At 40.7% G+C, this 20,172-nt stretch overlaps 2 protein-coding genes across 9 annotated transcripts in view; both read right to left on the reverse strand.

Moving 5' to 3' along the window:
• The window catches only part of TOMM20L (translocase of outer mitochondrial membrane 20 like), a 19,850-nt gene extending 7,531 nt beyond the window's left edge, over window positions 1-12,319 (reverse strand). The window contains exon 1 of one of the 2 annotated variants that reach the window (XM_037901184.1): window positions 9,361-12,319. In XM_037901184.1, coding sequence (XP_037757112.1) covers window positions 9,361-9,484 — 124 coding nt within the window. In that variant the 5' untranslated portion in view covers window positions 9,485-12,319. Of the gene's footprint in view, window positions 1-237; window positions 852-9,360 lie in introns of those variants that run through there. The other variant, XM_037901183.2, reaches the window with a different exon arrangement.
• Window positions 12,320-12,470: 151 nt separating this feature from the next.
• ARID4A (AT-rich interaction domain 4A) overlaps window positions 12,471-20,172 on the reverse strand; it is a 63,513-nt gene continuing 55,811 nt past the window's right edge. For 6 of the 7 annotated variants that reach the window (XM_043548796.1, XM_037901181.2, XM_043548797.1 and 3 more), the window contains 6 exons: window positions 18,620-19,753; window positions 18,310-18,414; window positions 16,248-16,460; window positions 15,194-15,340; window positions 14,180-14,279; window positions 12,567-13,907 (listed from right to left, as the gene is read on the reverse strand). In XM_043548796.1, the coding sequence (XP_043404731.1) occupies window positions 13,745-13,907; window positions 14,180-14,279; window positions 15,194-15,340; window positions 16,248-16,460; window positions 18,310-18,414; window positions 18,620-19,753 (1,862 nt within the window). In that variant the 3' untranslated portion in view covers window positions 12,567-13,744. Of the gene's footprint in view, window positions 13,908-14,179; window positions 14,280-15,193; window positions 15,341-16,247; window positions 16,461-18,309; window positions 18,415-18,619; window positions 19,754-20,172 lie in introns of all 7 variants that reach the window. The other variant, XM_043548795.1, reaches the window with a different exon arrangement.

Consider the following 20,172-nt stretch of genomic DNA (forward strand, 5'->3'; position numbering starts at 1 on the left):
GAGGCCTGGCGCTGCTAGGGGGAGGGTCTCTGACACACACACTTGGGGGGAGGCCACAGGGGCTCGGAGGGGGGGGGGGGGAGGTCTTGCAACGCAGGGGCGGTGCTTGCAGCTCCCCCGCCCGGGAGAGGAGGGGGCTAATGCCAGGGCGACGGGGCGCCACGCCAGCTCGGAGGCGGGAGCGGCCCGGCCCCGGCTAACGGCCTCCCGCTCCCCGGGCCGGGCGGGGACACGCACTCTGCCGCAGCTTCCGCTGGAAGTCGGGGGCGTTTCTCCGCCGCCGGTCGAAGTAGACGCCGTAGCCGAGCAGGGCGAGGCCGCAGGCCCCAGCCAGCAGGAGTAGAAGGGGGCGGGCCCAGCCGCTCATGGCCGTCCCCGCCCGGCCCCGGCCCGCTCTGGAGCCCCGAGAAGCGGGCTTGGCTAGAGCCACAGCCATCCCCCCCCTCACGCCGAGCGCACGGAGCCGGGCGTGCCCGGCTAGTCAGGGCTGCGGAGACTCTCTCCCTGCCACCGGTGTTTTGGGGGCTTTTGGGGGGGGGGGGGGCGGTCAATGCCTGCGAGCCCCAGGGGGGCGACTCCTCCCCCAGCCCCCCAGGCCTTGGCTGGTTTCTGGGGGTTGGTCTGTGCCTGGGAGCCCCGGGCTCCCCAGCAGGGAGATGGCTCCGAGGAGACGCTTGATCTAGCTGTAGGCTTTGCCTCAAATCTTGCTGCCAACTCCGCACAGCAGGAAGTGACCTGTCTGTATCTCGGGCCCCTCTGTTCCTGGCCGGGGGCTGTGCTGCAGGCAGGAGGGGCGGGACTTGTTTGTCAGCAGCAGCTTCCCCCCCGCTTCTCATCACCGCTGTGGCTGTGTCAGCTCACAGGGTTAGTGTTAATCTCCCTGAAATTGTCCCATTTAGCCTTTTACAGCTGCACGGTGCTATGGAAATAACCCGCACTTCCTTCTCTTACTGCCTCCGCCGGGGGGGGACTGGTGCTTGTCAGGCCCATCTCCCTGTTACAATTGAGGAAGGGCTGGAGTACAGAGAGGGGATTTTCTAAAGGCCAGACATTGAGACCGTACCAGAGAGGGGATCACAATTTAGGAGAGCCCAGATCTTTTCACAGCCTGCATTACTGCTCTACCCGAGTGCGGTACTCAGTTGATGAGTGAGGAAAAACTCATACAGCCATTAATTTTTATCTAGTCTAGCTTACAGTAAATGCTCACAAGGCAGGGATGAAAGACTGAGCCTATTTTCTTTGTTTCCAACCCAACTGTATCCATTAATTACTTTTGCCTAAAGGTCCAATAATCAGATTACTTACTTACCTTCCCCTACCTCTCTCATAAATTTAATAAACATTACATTAGAGAAAGCATATTATTGGAAATAAAAATGTAGGGAAGGTAATATTGCCATTTATACTTGCCACTCCTCTCCCTGAGTTTGCAGAATGCTGCAGAGAAATTGAGCCCTCACATCCCATCCACAACTGCAAACTGCCTAGGGAACAACCTAGCATCTTTTTTGTAGTTGGGTGTGAGAATGAAGAACACAGTTACATATGTAATTTGGTTTGGGACAGCCCTTAAGTTCCCGTAGTTAAACTAATTGAAGCAGCAGGGAAATACTGTTCTTTACAAACTGACTGCATTTGGTGCGTTACGAGTTTAAAGAAATAACATGATCATGTGGTCAGGGAATCTGGACTCTAAGCCTAGTTCTGGTACAAACTTTGCAAGACCTTGTAATTGGGCCTTGTTCTTCCCTCCCTATACAATGGAAATTAGCCTCTCTTTCCATAGATGTTAAGGCATTTGAAATCATTCAGCGGAAGGCACTATATACTTGCAAAGTATTTTAACAGCTTGGGAAGATAGAGAGCAGAAACTGAGAATGTAGTGATCAGCTATCCGGAGAGAAGTAAAGTAAAATAAAATGGCAAAAGACACCAACAAAGATGTAGAAAACAGCAAATTTAAAAGCAACTGAACACTTTCCACAGTAAGTGGTAGAAACCACATTTAAAATTGGACTGTAAAAGGCAAGAGAGCTACTGTAAAGTGACACATACTGCTCATTCAAACCTGCAGTATTCCCCTTGGATAGACGCTTACATACAACATGATCACAGTAACAGCAAATGCCATTAGCAAGGGAGAGAACAGTGTGTAAACCAAAAGCCTAAGTTGTTTTTCTTTTAAAACCCTAGTAGCCCTGTAAGTAAAGTTACTCCCAGGAAATTCAGAAACATTCACTGGGATGGTGTAGATCTACCTACACTTATGACAGTGATTAATATGGCCCTGGCAGAAAGGAATTTGATCATTGGTAATATCTTTTCATCTCTAACTTGAATATGTCTTGCTCTTTTCAAATACATCCTGATTTTATAAATTTAGTATTTCTATAGAGAGCTCTTAGCTTGTTCTAAGGAAAAAAATCTTCTATGATGTAACAAGGTATTAATATAAATTACACAACATTTTATCCTTGTTCCATAAACTGGCATAGTTGGTAGGATCATGGCAAATTAGGTCAGGCTGTACCCATCTTGGGGATTAGAAATAAAGTAGTTTAGAACAGCATCGAAATTGACGGTACTGGATTGGTGTGACAAAGTGGAAATTTTTTGTAATATTTTTATGAAGCCTGTCTGTACCTCAGTTATCCCTATATGCTCCATTGTTAACTACGGGTGAAAAGGGAGTTTGCTGTCAGAGTAGGTTAAGACAGGTATAAATAGTGCCTAGCTGTCTGAGGGCTTGGGTCCCATATCAATGGAGCTCTTGAGAAGACTATAGCAAATCCAATTGCCTGGACACAGACACGGACACCTAGCAACCAATGACCCAGAGAGACATGGACTTCCCTACCTCTCATCAAGGCGACAGAATTGCATCTCCCTAGCTCAGGAACAAAGGACTGGGAGCAAGAGGTGGGGTGTAAGTTAAGTGTTGGCTATGGGAAGCAGTCAATGGCATGTTGGGAGTCTGACAAAAGGAGATCAGACAGAGAGGGAGACAGAGTTTGAACAATAGGACTCACTACAGCCCGGCTGGGCTCTGGCTACCCGGAATAGACTATGCTTTAACTTTCACTTCTCTGTGATAATCCTGGTCTTCCTATGCTGTGTTCCAGTCAACTAATAAGCCCTACTGTTTGATAGCACTGCTGAGTGTCACAGCTCAGCTCCCTAAGATTCTGCAAGTCTCCCTCAGGAGTCTGTCTCAGTGGGACTCTGTGAACAGAGCTGATGGGGTGTCTAATATCCACTGAATGAAGGCTCGATTCTTCTTTAGAAGCATGAGGTTTGGGTAGAATAGAGGCAGGTGAATCTTTTGGTTAATGTGATATGCCAATGAGACTTTAGGGAGAAAATGGGGATGAGGGCATAGTACAAACTTTGTCCCTATAAAAGGTGATATGTAGTGGGTTGGCCAGGAGGGCCCCCACCTCTCCCTTTGTTCTTGGATGTAATAGTGACCAGGAATGAAGTTTTGAAGAAGAGGTGGAGGAGAGAGCAGGTGGCCATCAGTTCGAAGAGGGCTCGCAGAGCATCGAGAACCAGGGTGAGGCCCCACTGTGGAGCTGGGTTTCAGACAGGAAAATACAAATTGTATAGATCTTTGAGGAATCAGTCTGTGACAGGGTGGGAAAAAAAGAAGAGCCAATGAATGGGTGAGTGGAAAGCTGTGATATCAGACAACTGTACCCTAATAACAGGTTTCAGAGTAACAGCCGTGTTAGTCTGTATTCGCAAAAAGAAAAGGAGTACTTGTGGCACCTTAGAGACTAACCAATTTATTTGAGCATAAGCTTTCGTGAGCTACAGCTCACTTCATCGGATGCATTACTGTGCAAACTGCAGAAGACATTATATACACAGAGACCATGAAACAATACCTCTTCCCATCCCACTCTCCTGCTGGTAATAGCTTATCTAAATTGATCACTCTCCTTACAATGTGTATGATAATCAAGTTGGGCCATTTCCAGCACAAATCCAGGTTTTCTCACCCTCCGCCCCCCCCAAACTCACTCTCCTGCTGGTAATAGCCCATCCAAAGTGACCACTCTCTTTACAATGTGTATGATAATCAAGGTGGGCCTTCTCACCCCCCACTCCCGCCTTTCCAAAAACCACACACGCAAACTCACTCTCCTGCTGGTAATAGCTTATCCAAAGTGACCACTCTCCTTACAATGTGTATGAAAATCAAGGTGGGCCATTTCCAGCACAAATCCAAGTTTAACCAGAACGTCGGGGGGGTGGGGGGGTAGGAAAAAACAAGGGGAAATAGGCTACCTTGCATAATGACTTAGCCACTCCCAGTCTCTATTTAAGCCTAAATTAATAGTATCCAATTTGCAAATGAATTCCAATTCAGCAGTTTCTCGCTGGAGTCTGGATTTGAAGTTTTTTTGTTGTAAAATAGCGACCTTCATGTCTGTAATTGCGTGACCAGAGAGATTGAAGTGTTCTCCGACTGGTTTATGAATGTTATAATTCTTGACATCTGATTTGTGTCCATTTATTCTTTTACGTAGAGACTGTCCAGTTTGACCAATGTACATGGCAGAGGGGCATTGCTGGCACATGATGGCATATATCACATTGGTGGATGTGCAGGTGAACGAGCCTCTGATAGTGTGGCTGATGTTATTAGGCCCTGTGATGGTGTCCCCTGAATAGATATGTGGGCACAGTTGGCAACGGGCTTTGTTGCAAGGATAGGTGCCTGGGTTAGTGGTTCTGTTGTGTGGTATGTGGTTGCTGGTGAGTATTTGCTTCAGGTTGGGGGGCTGTCTGTAGGCAAGGACTGGCCTGTCTCCCAAGATTTGTGAGAGTGTTGGGTCATCCTTCAGGATAGGTTGTAGATCCTTAATAATGCGTTGGATGGGTTTTAGTTGGGGGCTGAAGGTGACGGCTAGTGGCGTTCTGTTATTTTCTTTGTTAGGCCTGTCCTGTAGTAGGTGACTTCTGGGAACTCTTCTGGCTCTAATCAATCTGTTTCTTCACTTCCGCAGGTGGGTATTGTAGTTGTAAGAATGCTTGATAGAGATCTTGTAGGTGTTTGTCTCTGTCTGAGGGATTGGAGCAAATGCGGTTGTATCGCAGAGCTTGGCTGTAGACGATGGATCGTGTGGTGTGGTCAAGGTGAAAGCTGGAGGTATGTAGGTAGAAATAGCGGTCAGTAGGTTTCCGGTATAGGGTGGTGTTTATGTGACCATTGTTTATTAGCACTGCAGTGTCCAGGAAGTGGATCTCTTGTGTGGACTGGACCAGGCTGAGGTTGATGTGGGATGGAAATTGTTGAAATCATGATGGAATTCCTCAAGGGCTTCTTTTCCATGGGTCCAGATGATGAAGATGTCATCAATATAGCACAAGTAGAGTAGGGGCGTTAGGGGACGAGAGCTGAGGAAGCGTTGTTCTAAATCAGCCATAAAAATGTTGGCATACTGTGGGGCCATGCGGGTACCCATAGCAGTGCCGCTGATCTGAAGGTATACATTGTCCCGAAATGTAAAATAGTTATGGGTAAGGAAAAAGTCAAAGTTCAGCCACCAAGTTAGCCGTGACATTATCAGGGATAGTGTTCTTGACGGCTTGTAGTCCATCTTTGTGTGGAATGTTGGTGTAGAGGGCTTCTACATCCATAGTGGCCAGGATGGTGTTATCAGGAAGATCACCGATGGATTGTAGTTTCCTCAGGAAGTCAGTGGTGTCTCGAAGGTAGCTGGGAGTGCTGGTAGCGTAGGGCCTGAGGAGGGAGTCTACATAGCCAGACAATCCTGCTGTCAGGGTACCAATGCCTGAGATGATGGGGCACCCAGGATTTCCAGGTTTATGGATCTTGGGTAGTAGATAGAATATCCCAGGTCGGGTTCCAGGGGTGTGTCTGTGCGGATTTGATCTTGTGCTGTTTCAGGAAGTTTCTTGAGCAAATGCTGTAGTTGCTTTTGGTAACTCTCAGTGGGATCAGAGGGTAATGGCTTGTAGAAAGTGGTGTTGGAGAGCTGCCGAGCAGCCTCTTGTTCATATTCTGACCTATTCATGATGACAACAGCACCTCCTTTGTCAGCCTTTTTGATTATGATGTCAGAGTTGTTTCTGAGGCTTTGGATGGCATTGTGTTCTGCATGGCTGAGGTTATGGGGCAAATGATGCCGTTTTTCCAGTGTTTCAGCCTGTGCACGTCGGCGGAAGCACTCTATGTAGAAGTCCAGTCTGCTGTTTCGACCTTCAGGAGGAGTCCACCTAGAATCCTTCTTTTTGTAATGTTGGTAGGGAGGCCTCTGTGGATTAGTATGTTGTTCAGAGGTATTTTGGAAATATTCCTTGAGTCGGAGACGTCGAAAATAGGATTCTAGATCACCACAGAACTATCATGTTCGTGGACCCTAATAGGTCATTGATATACCTCTCACTTTTAAATTCCACTTGGTAGTCCAGAATCTTGGAAGGCAGAACTTCCAAGGCTTGGGAAGATGGAAGACAGCACCAAGAATGAAAATGTTTCCACTTCTGGAGGTAAGTCTGGCAGTTCCTGGGCTTTCTACTGGACAAAAACACTGATTTTACTGCAATTTAACAAGTTAATTCCATGGTTTAGAGCCATTCAGGAGCCACACCCTGAGGTTCACAGAGGAAGAGCTGGGGTGAATGAGAGACCCTGAGTTCTGTGTCAATAGGTCCTCTGTGGTAGAAAGTTGGAGGGGTGCCACCTCTGAGAAGTGGATGAAATTTGAATAGCACACCCATCTTGGCCTGGCTGGTGCTATAAGAATAGCTTTTGCCCTCTCTTTGCTGAGCTTGAGAAGAGTCTTGAGGATTAATGGAAGCAATGGATACACACAAAGCAGGGCACGAGGCCATGGAGCTATCAGCACATGTCCCAGCAAACTGAGACCATAACTTCCACTGGAGCAAAACAGGGGACCTTTGGAGTTGTTTGGGGGTGGCAAAGAAATCTATTTGTGGTAGACCCCAGGTCTGGCAGATGTTGCAAGAGAGTCTTTGAGCTCCCATTCATGGTCTTGCCAGAAGTGTCTGCTCGGGGAGTCCTGCACTTGTATCTGAGTCTGGTAGGACAGCGAATATGTTTATTGAATGGGAAAAACACCAGTTCCAGAGTCTTAGTGACTCTGCACATAAGGACTGGGATCTTGCCTCTATCTTGGCGGTTAATGTAATGCACTGCTGTCCTGTTCTCTAGCATTCCTCTGACTGAGTGGCTTGAATGGCACGGAGGATGTATTGGCAAGCATAAAAAACTGTTCTCAGCTCCAGAATATTGATGTGAAGCAGTGATTCTTGCAGATCTTTTGCCCTGAGCTGTATTTCACTGCAAGTGAGCTCCCCATCCTAACAAAGACGTGTCCTTTATGAGGCTCTGTGATGGTGTGGGATGCAAGAATGGGGTTGCTATACAGACCCTTTGTGGGTTCTTCCACCACATAAGTGCACCCAACACCTTTGAGGCACCATGACCCATTTGGAGGGTTTGTGGCTATTGTGGTTAAGAACAGTATATATTTATACCCCATCTGGAGACATCCAAGGAGTAGTCTCGCATAGGAAGTCACAATTGTGGAGGCAGACATGTGACCCAAAAGCTGAAGAAAAGCCCTCCTGGTTGTTTGTGGGTTTAACTACAGTGCAGAGATTAGGCCAGATAGGGTGGAAAATCTCTCCCTTGATAGAATCATAGAAGATTAGGGTTGAAAGAGACCTCAGGAGATCATCTAGTCCAACTCCCTGCTCAAAGCAGGACCAACACCAACTAACTCATCCCAGCAAGGGCTTTGTCAAGCCGGGCCTTAAAAACCTTTAAGGATGGAGATTCCACCATCTCCCTAGGTAACCCATTCCAGTGCTTCACCACCCTCCTACTGAAATAGTTTTTCCTAATATCCAACCTAGACTTCCCCCACTGCAACTTGAGACCATTGCTCAAGGGTAGGTAGGCTCTTGCTGATGTGAATTCCAAAATGGTTCCTATGAAGTTTGTCCTTTGTACTGGAGTTAGTATAGATTTGTTGTGATTGATACAAAGTCCTAGTGATTGGAACAATGCTAACGCCTTGGTTGTAGCTGACTGAACCTCTTGTTGTGATAAATCCCTGATCAACCAGTCATCCAAATATGGGAATACTGAGACATCTCCACCCTACTGATGAAAGTAGCTTTGTAAACACTCCCAGAGCCGTGGAGAGCCCAAAGGAAAGAACTCTCCATCACTGGGGGTTTGTTCCTATTACAAAGCAAGGAAGCACCTGTGCAATGGGTGGATGGCTACATGAAAGTAGTCAGCTTATAGGTAGAAGGCAACAAACCAGTACTCTGGATCCGAGGATGAGAGAAGGGTAGCTAATATCACCATTCTGAAGTGTTATGCTAGAACATAGTAGTTTTTAAGTTCCTGAGGTCGAGGATTGCCTGCCCCCCCATGATGGACTGAGACTGGTCTCTCGTCTGATTTTGTGGTAGATGTTCAATAAAAGTGTGTACATTTTGAATATGTGGTAAAGCTGTATTTCATCATCAAGGCCTGATAGTTAACTATACACAATTGAAGAGCAGCTGACAAATAACTCAATCTGCCCAGTAATTCCAGTCTCTTAGATTCCTTGTGTAATGGAGAGGGTCTAGACCAAGTTCTTAAACCCTGGGGTCTTAGGCATAACAAATTGTGCTCTGGCACAGAGCTCCAGAAGAAGGACGAAACCCCCACTCCAGAGAGCACAAACAAAATAAAATACAATAAACAAAGTCAATAGCTAAGAAACAAATAACCTCTATCCCCTCATTCAGAGCATGAAGTGTTGTTTTGCACAGGTGCGGGCCCACAAGCGCTACTTCACAGTCTTCAATCAAGAGTACACAGATGCACACACATCCCATGGTTGAGCATGCACAGAGACAAACTCAAAGAAAAACACAACATTTGATATACATCTTCCATTGTACCAGCACACCAGTGTCAAAGTTAAAAATAAAAAGCCAGCATATTTTCAGGCCAAGGGTATGAAGCAAGGAAACCTGGGAAAATTAAATTAAAGGAGACATTGAGACTAGTAAGTAAGGGCTCATGGAAGTGTGGGTGTTGCTAGATTTCCAAAAATTAACACACATATCAATACATCAATATTCAGAAGTGACCATATGAATGTTTAAATTTAGTACTCCTCATACAACTGTTAGGAAATTTAATACATATCCTTTTAAGATACATCCTCAGACATCAATGCTGAAGAAGAAAACATAATGGTATTTATAAAATTTCACCAATAAAGTAAATATATTATTTCTCAGTATGAGCACAATGGCTTGATAAATACTGGGGAATGTGAGCTAATTTTAAAATACCTGTATTTGAAGAATGGAAATCCATGAATGTTTGTGGGTCAGCTGGGTCATCCTCATATGCTTCATGAAAGTTTGATTGTTGCATGCTCCCTACATCTTTAAAAAAACAGTCCTTATCTAGCATTTTAAGGGACTACTGTTGCAGGTAATTTTAAAAAATTGCAAGCTTAAAAGAGCTAAGCAAACAAGTTCTCAATGCATGGAATCTGTAAAACAGTTACATGGTACAACAAATAGCTAGATATGTCCTGTTCACACACTTAAAAGGCAGAAACAAAGTGGTAAAATTCAGTGTTATCTGGAGCTGTTTAGCATTCCATTGTTATCTCACCAAATTGGCTCAATGGACCAAAGTGTCTTCCCCATCTCCATGAACCACCTAGGGATCCATTGACTTAGTTCATGGTGGCCTGCCCTCTTATGTTTCCGTAGCATGAAAAAGCTGTCCAAAAAGGGAAGCTTTGGTAGCACATGCTACATTCAGTTTGCTTGAAAACACATGCAACTTAGGAAAAGGGAAAAGAGAAACCATTTTCAGTGCATGAATGGCCCTGGTCTACTGGTCCGTGAACCTTTTAAGATCTGGACAGATATGACAATTCCATTGCTCATTCCACAGGCTGTAAGAGGGGGAATAAACTCCTTGGCCATAGCAGGATGGAAACTGCACATATCTCAGAGGACTTTTTTTCATACTATGTGGGATTTTCTGTAAAGGGCCTAGACTACACTAAGCAAGCATTTCTGTTCAATATTAATTGAAGATATCACTGTAGGCAGCAGATTCCAATAAATGTCACCCAAAAAAAGTCATTCAGTCTCCACATAAACCCAAGAGAGAAAGAGTATTCTTCTTGTTTACAGGGACAGAAGGTGAACGAACATATTATACATGATGGAATCGTGTAACTGAAGTTTAATTTGCATTCCAAAGACAAACATCATGCTGAGTAAGAGAAATCAGAGTAGAAGGCCAGATAGTTCTGTGGTAAAGACACAGGACTCCGTACCAGCAGTCTCTTTCTGGTTCTGCCAAAGTCATCTTTGATAACACCCTGGTAACCACTCTGCTCTTCAATTTTCCTCATGTATCAAATAAAGATATTGCCTGTTGGGTGGCTTAATTCATCAATCTATCTAAAACACTTCAAGATCCTCAAATGGAACATATCATAAGTACTAATGCCACTATTGTAAAGAAGTGACACCATCAGCTTTGCTGCTCTGCAGTTGTTCTTTAAAAAGTTTCCCTAGACATTGGCCCTTTAAATTAAAGATAATATATTTTGCTGAAATGTGCGCTCTTAATAACCCTTAACACAATTTCCTTTCATTTTTAATTACTAAGTAAGTGGGTGTAACTTTCTCTTTTGTCTAGGCCACCTCCTCACTTTATGCACTGACAATTCAGTGCTTGTGAAATCGCCATTTGTCACTATTCTGGACATCACTGCTCTATTCAGATTGGTTAGGTAAGAGATAGCTACTGTCAGATATCTTGGACAAACACTGGTGGTGGAAAGGGAAATACAGGAAAAAGATTTAACAGGATGTTGATAAACTTACATTTTTAACTATTTTTTAAAATTATTAATGCTAGAACATGAAATAGCTCCTACAACATTTGTGTGGAAACAAAAACAGAAGCACAGAGTCTCTCTCTACAATAAGTCCCTTTAAAGGTCTGGAGAAATTTAAGTGTTTTTGATTACATTAGTGAAACAGAATATTAACTAGCTGTCAGAAGAAGAAAGGAGACACCTATTTCAAGATAGAAACAAACCTGCTGCTTTGAATATTGGTTCAAATTCACATTCCTATAACATTTTCAATCTTTCAGATTTACACCAAATCAATCTTCAGTTCCTAGAGCTATCTTACATCACAACAGCAGTTTTCTAATGTGCCTACTTGTTCTTCAGTGGCTCTTGTTGGTAGCTCAGCTACATAAGGGGTGCAAATTCTGCTGTTAAGAGTAATGCAATTCTATCAATTGAAATGGAGCTTCAACTGATGTAAAAAAGCAGAATTTGACAAAATCTTCTCTCCTGACATACCTTCCAAATGAAGTATATAGTTTTGGGATGACAGTGGGAGAGATGAGAAGGGAAGAATAACCCTGCCAAAAAATCTGCTAGCACAACCAGGAAGTAAAGCATCATTATTAGCTGTATCAAAACTGCTTAGATAGTTATTTTAATACCAGCCATAATCGCTGTGTCTTCTTCACCAGATTTATTTAAGGCAATGAAAGATATTTAAGAATTGTTTTCGAAGGAGGAGAAAGGAATTGTACTCAAAGTTGGAAATGAAAGGCCTACTAGGTCATCTCCCTGCTGTTACAAGATTGTTCCCTATTGAACATTTGGTAGCCTTAAAGACAAAAAAAAATCCAGATAGAAAACTTTAAACATCTACCGAAACAGGTGTTTGGGGAGTCTAACCAAATGATATACCTCTCTCTTAGGAGGCAGACTAGAAAAGCAATACATGCAGGAGATAGAACCAGTGGTAAACAGTAGAAGGAAAAGAAGAAAAGCCCTCTTTCTTTTAACTGCTTTTTAGTCTGCAAAACCCAAATTCCTAATTAATATTCAAGCACTGAATGGCTGCCTTACCCACCTTTTCACAGTTTCCCGACCATACATTAACCAGTCAAAGGCGAAGTGGAAGCAGTCAAGTTGTTCGTTTTGAACAACTATGCTATAGTACAGAATGATAGAGGCTCATCCACAACATTTGAAACGGTGATTTATATCAAAATCTTTCTAGCTGTTCTAGAGAAATGGTGGTAGTATTTAGACAAGCTAAATATTTGCACAAGATGTAAATTTATCCAAGAGCAATACATGGAATTATTTACACTCAATATTTAAGATTTACTTCTGCAAATATTAAGCATGGAAGTCAATTTGAGAAAATGTGACCCATGTTATTTTCCTTAATAAATGAGTATTATTTTTATTTATTATTTATATTTAATATAAAATTAACAGTGAAAGTTAGCTCTGAACATTTTTTTACAACACTTAACAAAGTTTGATTTTTCTATTGTTTAGGATGTCAGTAGATTTACAAGAGCAATCATTTAAATAAAAAAATATAAAGCCTATGTTTAAAACATGGCCTTTATTAATGCTCTCTAACTCCATTTTATCTTACATTGAAATAGTTCTGCTTTGCTTAAGAAAAGACAGAAAAGTGCATTTTACAAGAGTACTTTTTCTTTAATTCTCTGCGAAAATGGAAGGAATTGGAATCACAAGTTGACAAATGTGGTAAAATGAAGTTTCAAGAAACATCAATCGTAGTAATGCTACCCCCATCACTAGTGTTTCGCTCTGACTTTCTGCTGTGTGAACCATAATATCCTGATATACAGTCTAGAGCATCTATGTTATTACTCTACAGCATTTTAAACACAGAAAGAGGGGTTAAAACCCCTTTCAATGTACAAACATGAATAAAAAATTGATAAAAAAATCACTTTTATACATAATGTATATGCAAACTGTTTTAAATACATGGTTTTGGAAGAGTTATTTACAAACTGCATCAGCCCGTGGGACAATCCACAGACAAAGTATACACAGTTGCTTTACTTTATTGTTGCATCTCAACTTTGGGAGATATAAATTCATTCGGCAGTATAGCAAACATAAAAACTGTGACAAAGCATCTTAAGGGCAACCCAATAAAATTTGTTCCTCAAAACAATGTAAGTACTAGGACTGCCAAAGTTTCCAAACAAGGTTATAGTTTAATCCAGATGCCCGATTACAGTTCTACATTGTGGAAGAATAGACAGAGCCACTGCACATACAGGCACGGTTACTGGATAAAACCTCCTGTAAGAGCTACAACTGATAGGTATGTTTTTTCAAAAGAGTGAACTAACCTAGAATTTTTTTCCAATTTTATTAATATTTTAAAAAATACATAAAAATACAACATCCAATGTCTGAATAAATATATTTAACAAGTTGCAAGATACCTTATTTTACACAAAAAAATTCAGCTTTAGAAATCTTGTTAAATAACTTCATTGTTGTTATATATTTCATTTTTCGTCTTTTTGTAACAAAATAAAAACTCTGAAATTACATAGAAAAAAGACAAAATATTTTTGTCAAGGGATAAGATAGTCCACTGAAAACTTATTCACAATTCCACTGTAAACATTAATAAACATTAAAATATTTGCATAATCGTGTGCTCAAAAATCCTATAAAAAGTGGAAGACTTATTACAACTGTAGTTTTCAGTCAACTACACTTCCTTTCACAATTTATTTTGTCCCATTTACATCTTTAAAACTGGGCACATTGCTGAACACATACTTTGGCAGTTCTGTATAGCAAGTGCTTCCACAAAGAGGAACTACTCACCAAGGGTTAGCATACAAGCTGGGTGAAAGTGCAGCAGTAACTTGATTCTGTTTGATAATATTCTGATGTCTGTTTGATGCACTTGCTTTTCTATGATTTCCTAGAACACCTGAATGCTTCATTGGACATAACTTTTCAAATCTGATAAGTGCCCTTTCTCTGTATTAACAAAAAAACAATAAACACGATGACAAACATGTCAGACGGTGCCTACAAACCTTCAGTTACCAATGAGCTTAATTTCTCAACAGTAAAAATAAAAATAAAATAAAATAAAAAACCGGGGGGAGGAAAAAGATACAGTCCAGCAGTGGAAGAGTGTACAGAATGTACTTGGCAATGTCAAACCAGTTGAGTGCTTTTTGTGGTTATATTTCAGGATTTATGTCCATGGCAGCAAACTGCTGACAAGGCAGAGAAATATGTATCACCTGCATTCTACAGCAAGCACATTCTGGGGAGGAGAAGACGATGATGGACTCATCCCAGTGTCTGATGAAGCAGATGACATGGATGCTCCTGTATGAGACACTGTAAATACATAAAGCAGGACATCAGCACCACACTGTCAAATTATCCTTCAAACTGGAGGCCCGCTTAGGTATCAGACTTAGTGTCTGTACACACACAAAACAACTTAATAGAGCCCAAGTGAGGCCTGTCAAGTTTGACATACGTCGACAGAGTTGTGTGTAGAAGCTTACGTCGTACCTGCACCCATTATCCCTGGCTTAACATAGTGTCCTTACTAGTTGCTCGTTTTAATGAGCATTACCTTTATTTATTTATTTAATTTATTTAAAATAGGCCTGGAGGAGAAGTAGCAGTATAGGAAGACCTCTCAAAGTCCTGTTATAGAAAAATACAAGTGGATTCCTCATGTATCGACTAGTAGGTTCAAAGCCTTAATATTTTAGAGAACTACTCTAGTTTCTGTATGTTTCTATAGTGTGCTCAGATACCATGGAGATGAGTAAATATTACTGGATTAAAAATAAGATTTACTTTTACTACAAAAAGCTTTATGAAACTGGTCCAGATTATTTTTCTCTTATGTTCACACAAGCTGGATAACTAACATCATCCTTTCTGTGGCTTAAATCATAAAGGAACAAGACAATCTGTTATGCTACTTGTGAAAACCCAGATCCAGGGTACAATACGAAGTCCAGATCCATGTCTTTTTAAAGTGAAATTTTACATATTCAAGAATTTATTTTATTATATGTATGAATTTTGAAAAGCAAACCATGCTGTAGATTCTAAATTTATCCTGTATGGATAGAAGACAAGTTAAACTTCGTATAGTAACTGTTTTTTCCAAAAAGTTAAAATAATGGCTGTCGAATATGTTGTCACTTAAATTAAATGTTTTGGGGTTTACATGTTTAAAACAGACACCTCATGAGAGGGAGGTCTGAGTGTAAAGCAAATTGGAAAGTTACCTTCTCTGTCTTTCTTTTTTAATCGTTTTCTTCTTCTGTCTATTGTTGCCACTTCTGACTTCAGGGACATGTAATATTTTCGGATTTCCTGTAGTTTTTCTTGTAGAAAGGAGATTCTCTCAGTGCTGTTCATGTTGTCTAGTTCATCTTAAGAGTGGGGGGGAAAGTTACTTCACGATGGTGATTTTAAGAAACGATAACTGGAACATCACATGCAAACCAATAATGCACTTCCACAATGCTATACTAAGTAGGGTTACATACAAGACAGATAGCCAAAACCCACATTTTCCCCCCTTCAAAATACAAAGGTTCTTATTAAATTCCATTTAATCCAAGGTGTTTTAATTATGGTAGATTAGTAAGAATTGTGCTCCTTATAAAAGGGACAGCTATGATATACTTATATATTATACTTTATTTACATGGATCAACAATTTTTTCCCTTGATTGATCATTAGTCCTGCACTAATGGTTGTGGGGGAAAAGATTACTGGTTCTAAAATATTTGTCTCAGACTCCCAGAGTTTTAGGTTTCAATATCATGGAATTTAAAAACAAAAAACAAAACAAAAGAACTGCTCTGTCCTCCCCCTACACAATAATTTTGTGAGTCATCTTGCTCTTCCAACTCAACTCTTCAATCCCAACCTGAATTTTTGCAGCCAATAATCCAGCAATTCCAGAATTAGAGATGAATGCCTGGATTATGCCGTCTGAAAACTAGGATTCAGACTATTTTTAAATTACATAACTTATTAGTTTCACAGTCTAGATATTCTTGAAGTAATAAGCTGATAAACGCATGCTGGAAATTAAATGGGGGGGAAAGTAAGATGATAATTTAAATCATACCATTTTTAAAAGGACTTTTATAGCGTGAAAGCGAAGCACAGAAATAAATAACATTATACCAATAAACCTGGCTTTACAATGATAATGAGCATTCATGCCAGGTGCCTTTTTAGAACTGAATATAGCAAGTTCTGGATATTGTACTAATATAATTTTGAACTCTGATTTAAATATTTAACACAATTTAAAAAATTCTTACTGAGTTGGAAACTCCATTTATACACTCTCGGGGAAGCATTGTGGTGATGTTTCTCTCTATGTTTATCCTTTTCTCCATCTTTGATGTGAGGGGAAATTACTCTTGCAGGGGATCGCGCAAGCTTCTGTGGTTTGGACACATTTATGTGTTTTACTGGAGTACATTTACTTGAACTGTCCATGACAGGAAGATCTTCACTATCACTGCTTTGTCCTGTAATAACACAAATTAATTTTGATTAGAAGACAGACCTATAATTTTGGTATTCTTCTAACCCTATAATCTACATTACATAAACTGTGGTTGTGGTCAGAAAAGTGAAAGGTAAAATTGTGCTTCCTTACTCAAAAGACCCAGCTCCCTTTGTGGATTCCAAATTGTTTCAGATTATTGACAACCCCATCTAAAATTTTCTAATTTTGTTAGGTACACTATGAGCTGAATCTGCAGGTGCACCAGTGCTCTCTCTAACCCCATGGTGGGAGCAGTTAGGGGCTGAGTCAGCCCCTGCCAAAGTAGATTTTTTACCTACAAAAATAAAATAAAAAAAAAAAACAAAACAAAAAATACAGACATTTATTCCAAAATAAACGTGTTTGCTGCCAAAAAAGCAGGTGTGACTTAAAAACACATTTAGTTATTTCAGTGTAGACAAGATCTTAGAGTCACTTTTCAGAGTGCAAATGCACTAATTACCTACAGATGTGAACAATGTACGATCATTTCAGTAAAGAGTATACATCTCTGATACAGAAGAACCTCAGTTACAAACACCAGAGTTACGAACTGATCAGTCAACCACATGTCATTTGGAACTGGAAGTACACACTCATGCAGCAGCAGAGACAAAAAAAGCAAATACAGTACAATACTGTGTTAAATGTAAACTACTAAAACAATAAAGGGAATGTTTAAAAAATAAGATTTGACAAGGTAAAGAAACTGTTTCTGTGCTTGTTTCATTTAAATTCAGATGGTTAAAAGCAGCGTTTTTCTTCTGCATAGTAAAATTTCAAAGCTTATTAACAGGTTTCAGAGTAGCAGCCATGTTAGTTGGTATCAATGTTCAGTTGGAAACTTTTGAAAGAACAACAACATTTTTTCAGTTACGAACATTTCAGAGTTATGAACAACCTCCATTCCTGAGATGTTTGTAACTGAGGTTCTACAGTACCATATTCACATAGACATGCAGTGTGATCCTGTACCTCAGTGTATCGTTAGATTTATTTTGTAAAAACAAAAACAATGCAACACTTCTTACAATAGTGCCAAAATAAAAGGTTCTCATTTCAAATATACAAGTCTCAGGAAATTTTAAGTTACAGTTCCCACAGAAATCTTCACCCTGTCACTCTGCACATATTAGGCATTATTTAACAGCCTATGAACAATATTTGTTGCAGTTACTGTGGGAACCCAAAATATTTATTTGACATAAATCTTAACAATGCCATTGTTGGCACTGACTATTGACCTATTTGATTCCATTCCTTTAGCTATCTGAGGTAATCACTACTTATAAGGGGGTATAGAAGACTAAATCCAGACTTTCTGCAGCTGATTTAAGAAGGTTACATATCTGAGCACGTCAACCACACATAAAAGTCCTGTCTCTAAAAGGTATCGTACTTACCTCATTGCACTCTATGTATTTTTTCTTGTAAGTTATAATTAATGTATCTTTCTAGCCTTAGAAGCGCTTGGACATGATTTTTCAAGGAAGTGCTTCTATTCGGCAAGCATAGGGACAAAAACGATAACTGAGCTGAACACGTAACACATATAACTGTAAAATATTTGGTATCTTTTCACATACAGCTGCCTTGTAAAGAGAGATGCTAACGAAAATGATGACCGTAACAGTCATGAGACTACCAGATACTGTGATTACTGAATAGCTGGTATATTCTACTAGATATATAGTCAGTGGTCCAGTCAACACTAATTAAAGGCCCTGGCAAGGAAACCCCTACACATGTACAATGGGGATAAATATCAGAAGGATGGATTACTACACACTTGTTATGGATACAGCACAAACATTCACTTCCAAATGTACCTGTTCCATTCTTTTCATTTTTGGCTACAGCACTTGATCGCTTTGGAGTACGTTTTTGTTTCTTTGCCAGTGTCCCACTATTGCCATCGCTTGGCCTTTTTTGACCTGAAGGAAAAGAAAAAACGTGCCTCAAATATTTCTGCCTTCAATATACCCTTTTTAAAACAAATAGATTGAACTGAAAACTAGTATTAGTAAGACGCCAAATGCCACTTTTGAGCCAATAGTCCTTAGCAAAGCAATACAGGATTTACAATGGTTTCAGGAATTGTCAAAATAGAGATTGGCTTTTCACATGGGAAACACTTACCCTTCTCTCCAGTATCTCTGTCTTGTACTGCTATACTACAATTGCTTGAAGTGGTACTGGCTTCAAATCCATTAGCAGACTCGCTTTCACAGAGACCTTCTTGAGATTCTTCTGCCACACTGTCCACTTCAATAGTTACATCACTTTCACTTTTTATACTGCGAGATTCATCCTGACTTAGAGCAAGGGGCGAGGCCACAGAGAAGTTAGGCTGGACTGCAGGGGTTAAGGCAGATGGATTTGAGGTCAAAGAGTTGGGATCTGGCTTTTCTGCTACTGCATCCTCACTACTGCTCTTTTCCTTTTCATCAAAGTCATCCAAGTCCACTTCATGGCAAAGTAGAGTTTCAGGTCCAATCTGAGGCATAGTGTCGTCCTCGTCTTTTAATGGAATATGCTCATTTTCCTCAGATGTACATTCAAAGTTTTCATTCGTCAGCTCTTGAACATGTTGATCTGACTCTGCTACTAAAGACGGCATTTCCTCATTTTCAGTTCTGAGTGACTCTTCATCATGAAAGTCTTTACATTCCTCCATCCCAATACATTCATTGGTCCTCTCCTCAGACACAATATTTGGCACTTCCATCTCACACTCTCGTCGTACCTTTTTCTCAGGCGATGTCTGTTCCAACGTTTTCCTTTTCAAAAGCTTCTTATCTTTTGTACAGGGATCTGTTTCATTTTCAGTAGTGGTGGAAAACTCTTTATTGTCTAAGGAAGAAATGTCTGATCTTTCAGATTCTATGAGGGTTTCATTTGTTCCCTCTTCTTGACTTTCTGGCAAAACCTTCACATTCTCTAAAGAGGGGTCTCTTGTCTTGCTCCTTCTTCCCTTCCCCTTAGGTGATTTTTCAGTCTCTTTTTTAATTTCTTCCACTTGTTCAGCTTTGTTTCCAAAAATCTGAACTATTTGTTCACTTTCTTCAACTTCCAGTTTTAAAGTTTCTAGAGGCTGCACTTGAGTCCTGTCATTTTCTTTCATCAATACATGTGGGATCTTTGGGTTTTCTTCAGCGGGTTTCTCATCAATTAGTTTTTCATTTTTTTCCATATCTGAAATTTCTGCAGAAAATTCTTCATTCATACTCTTTTCAGAAGTCTCATCAGCTTCACTGTCAGATGAACCAGAATCTGCCAAAAAATATTAAAAAACAACACATCAGGTCATTGTTAAAGCACAATTTTTTATATTCGCTATGCAGATGCTATTCAATAACCCACACAGATATAGTGTCAAAAATCAGTTTATTGGGGGGGGAGGGGGGAACCAAGAGTTTTGGTTTTGCATCAACTCAAAAAAAAAAAATCCAAATGTGTTGCATTATTCAATGTATTTTTGCTACAGTTTTTCCGAGTGTCACTTTAGATCTCTATGGAAGTATGGCAGCACTGGTGTAAACTCTCTTTTTTTGGGGTGGTGGGGGTGGGGGGGTGGTGGTGGAGGGGGGTTTAGAAATCAAAAAGCCACACATAAATCAGAGTTCAGGAGGACAGGATAGTTTTACAGGTCTCCTTATAGCTTGAATCTTCCCAGTCACCTCACCTCAAAA

This window comes from Chelonia mydas, chromosome 6 (assembly GCF_015237465.2).
Source record: "Chelonia mydas isolate rCheMyd1 chromosome 6, rCheMyd1.pri.v2, whole genome shotgun sequence".
Lineage (NCBI taxonomy): Eukaryota > Metazoa > Chordata > Testudines > Cheloniidae > Chelonia > Chelonia mydas.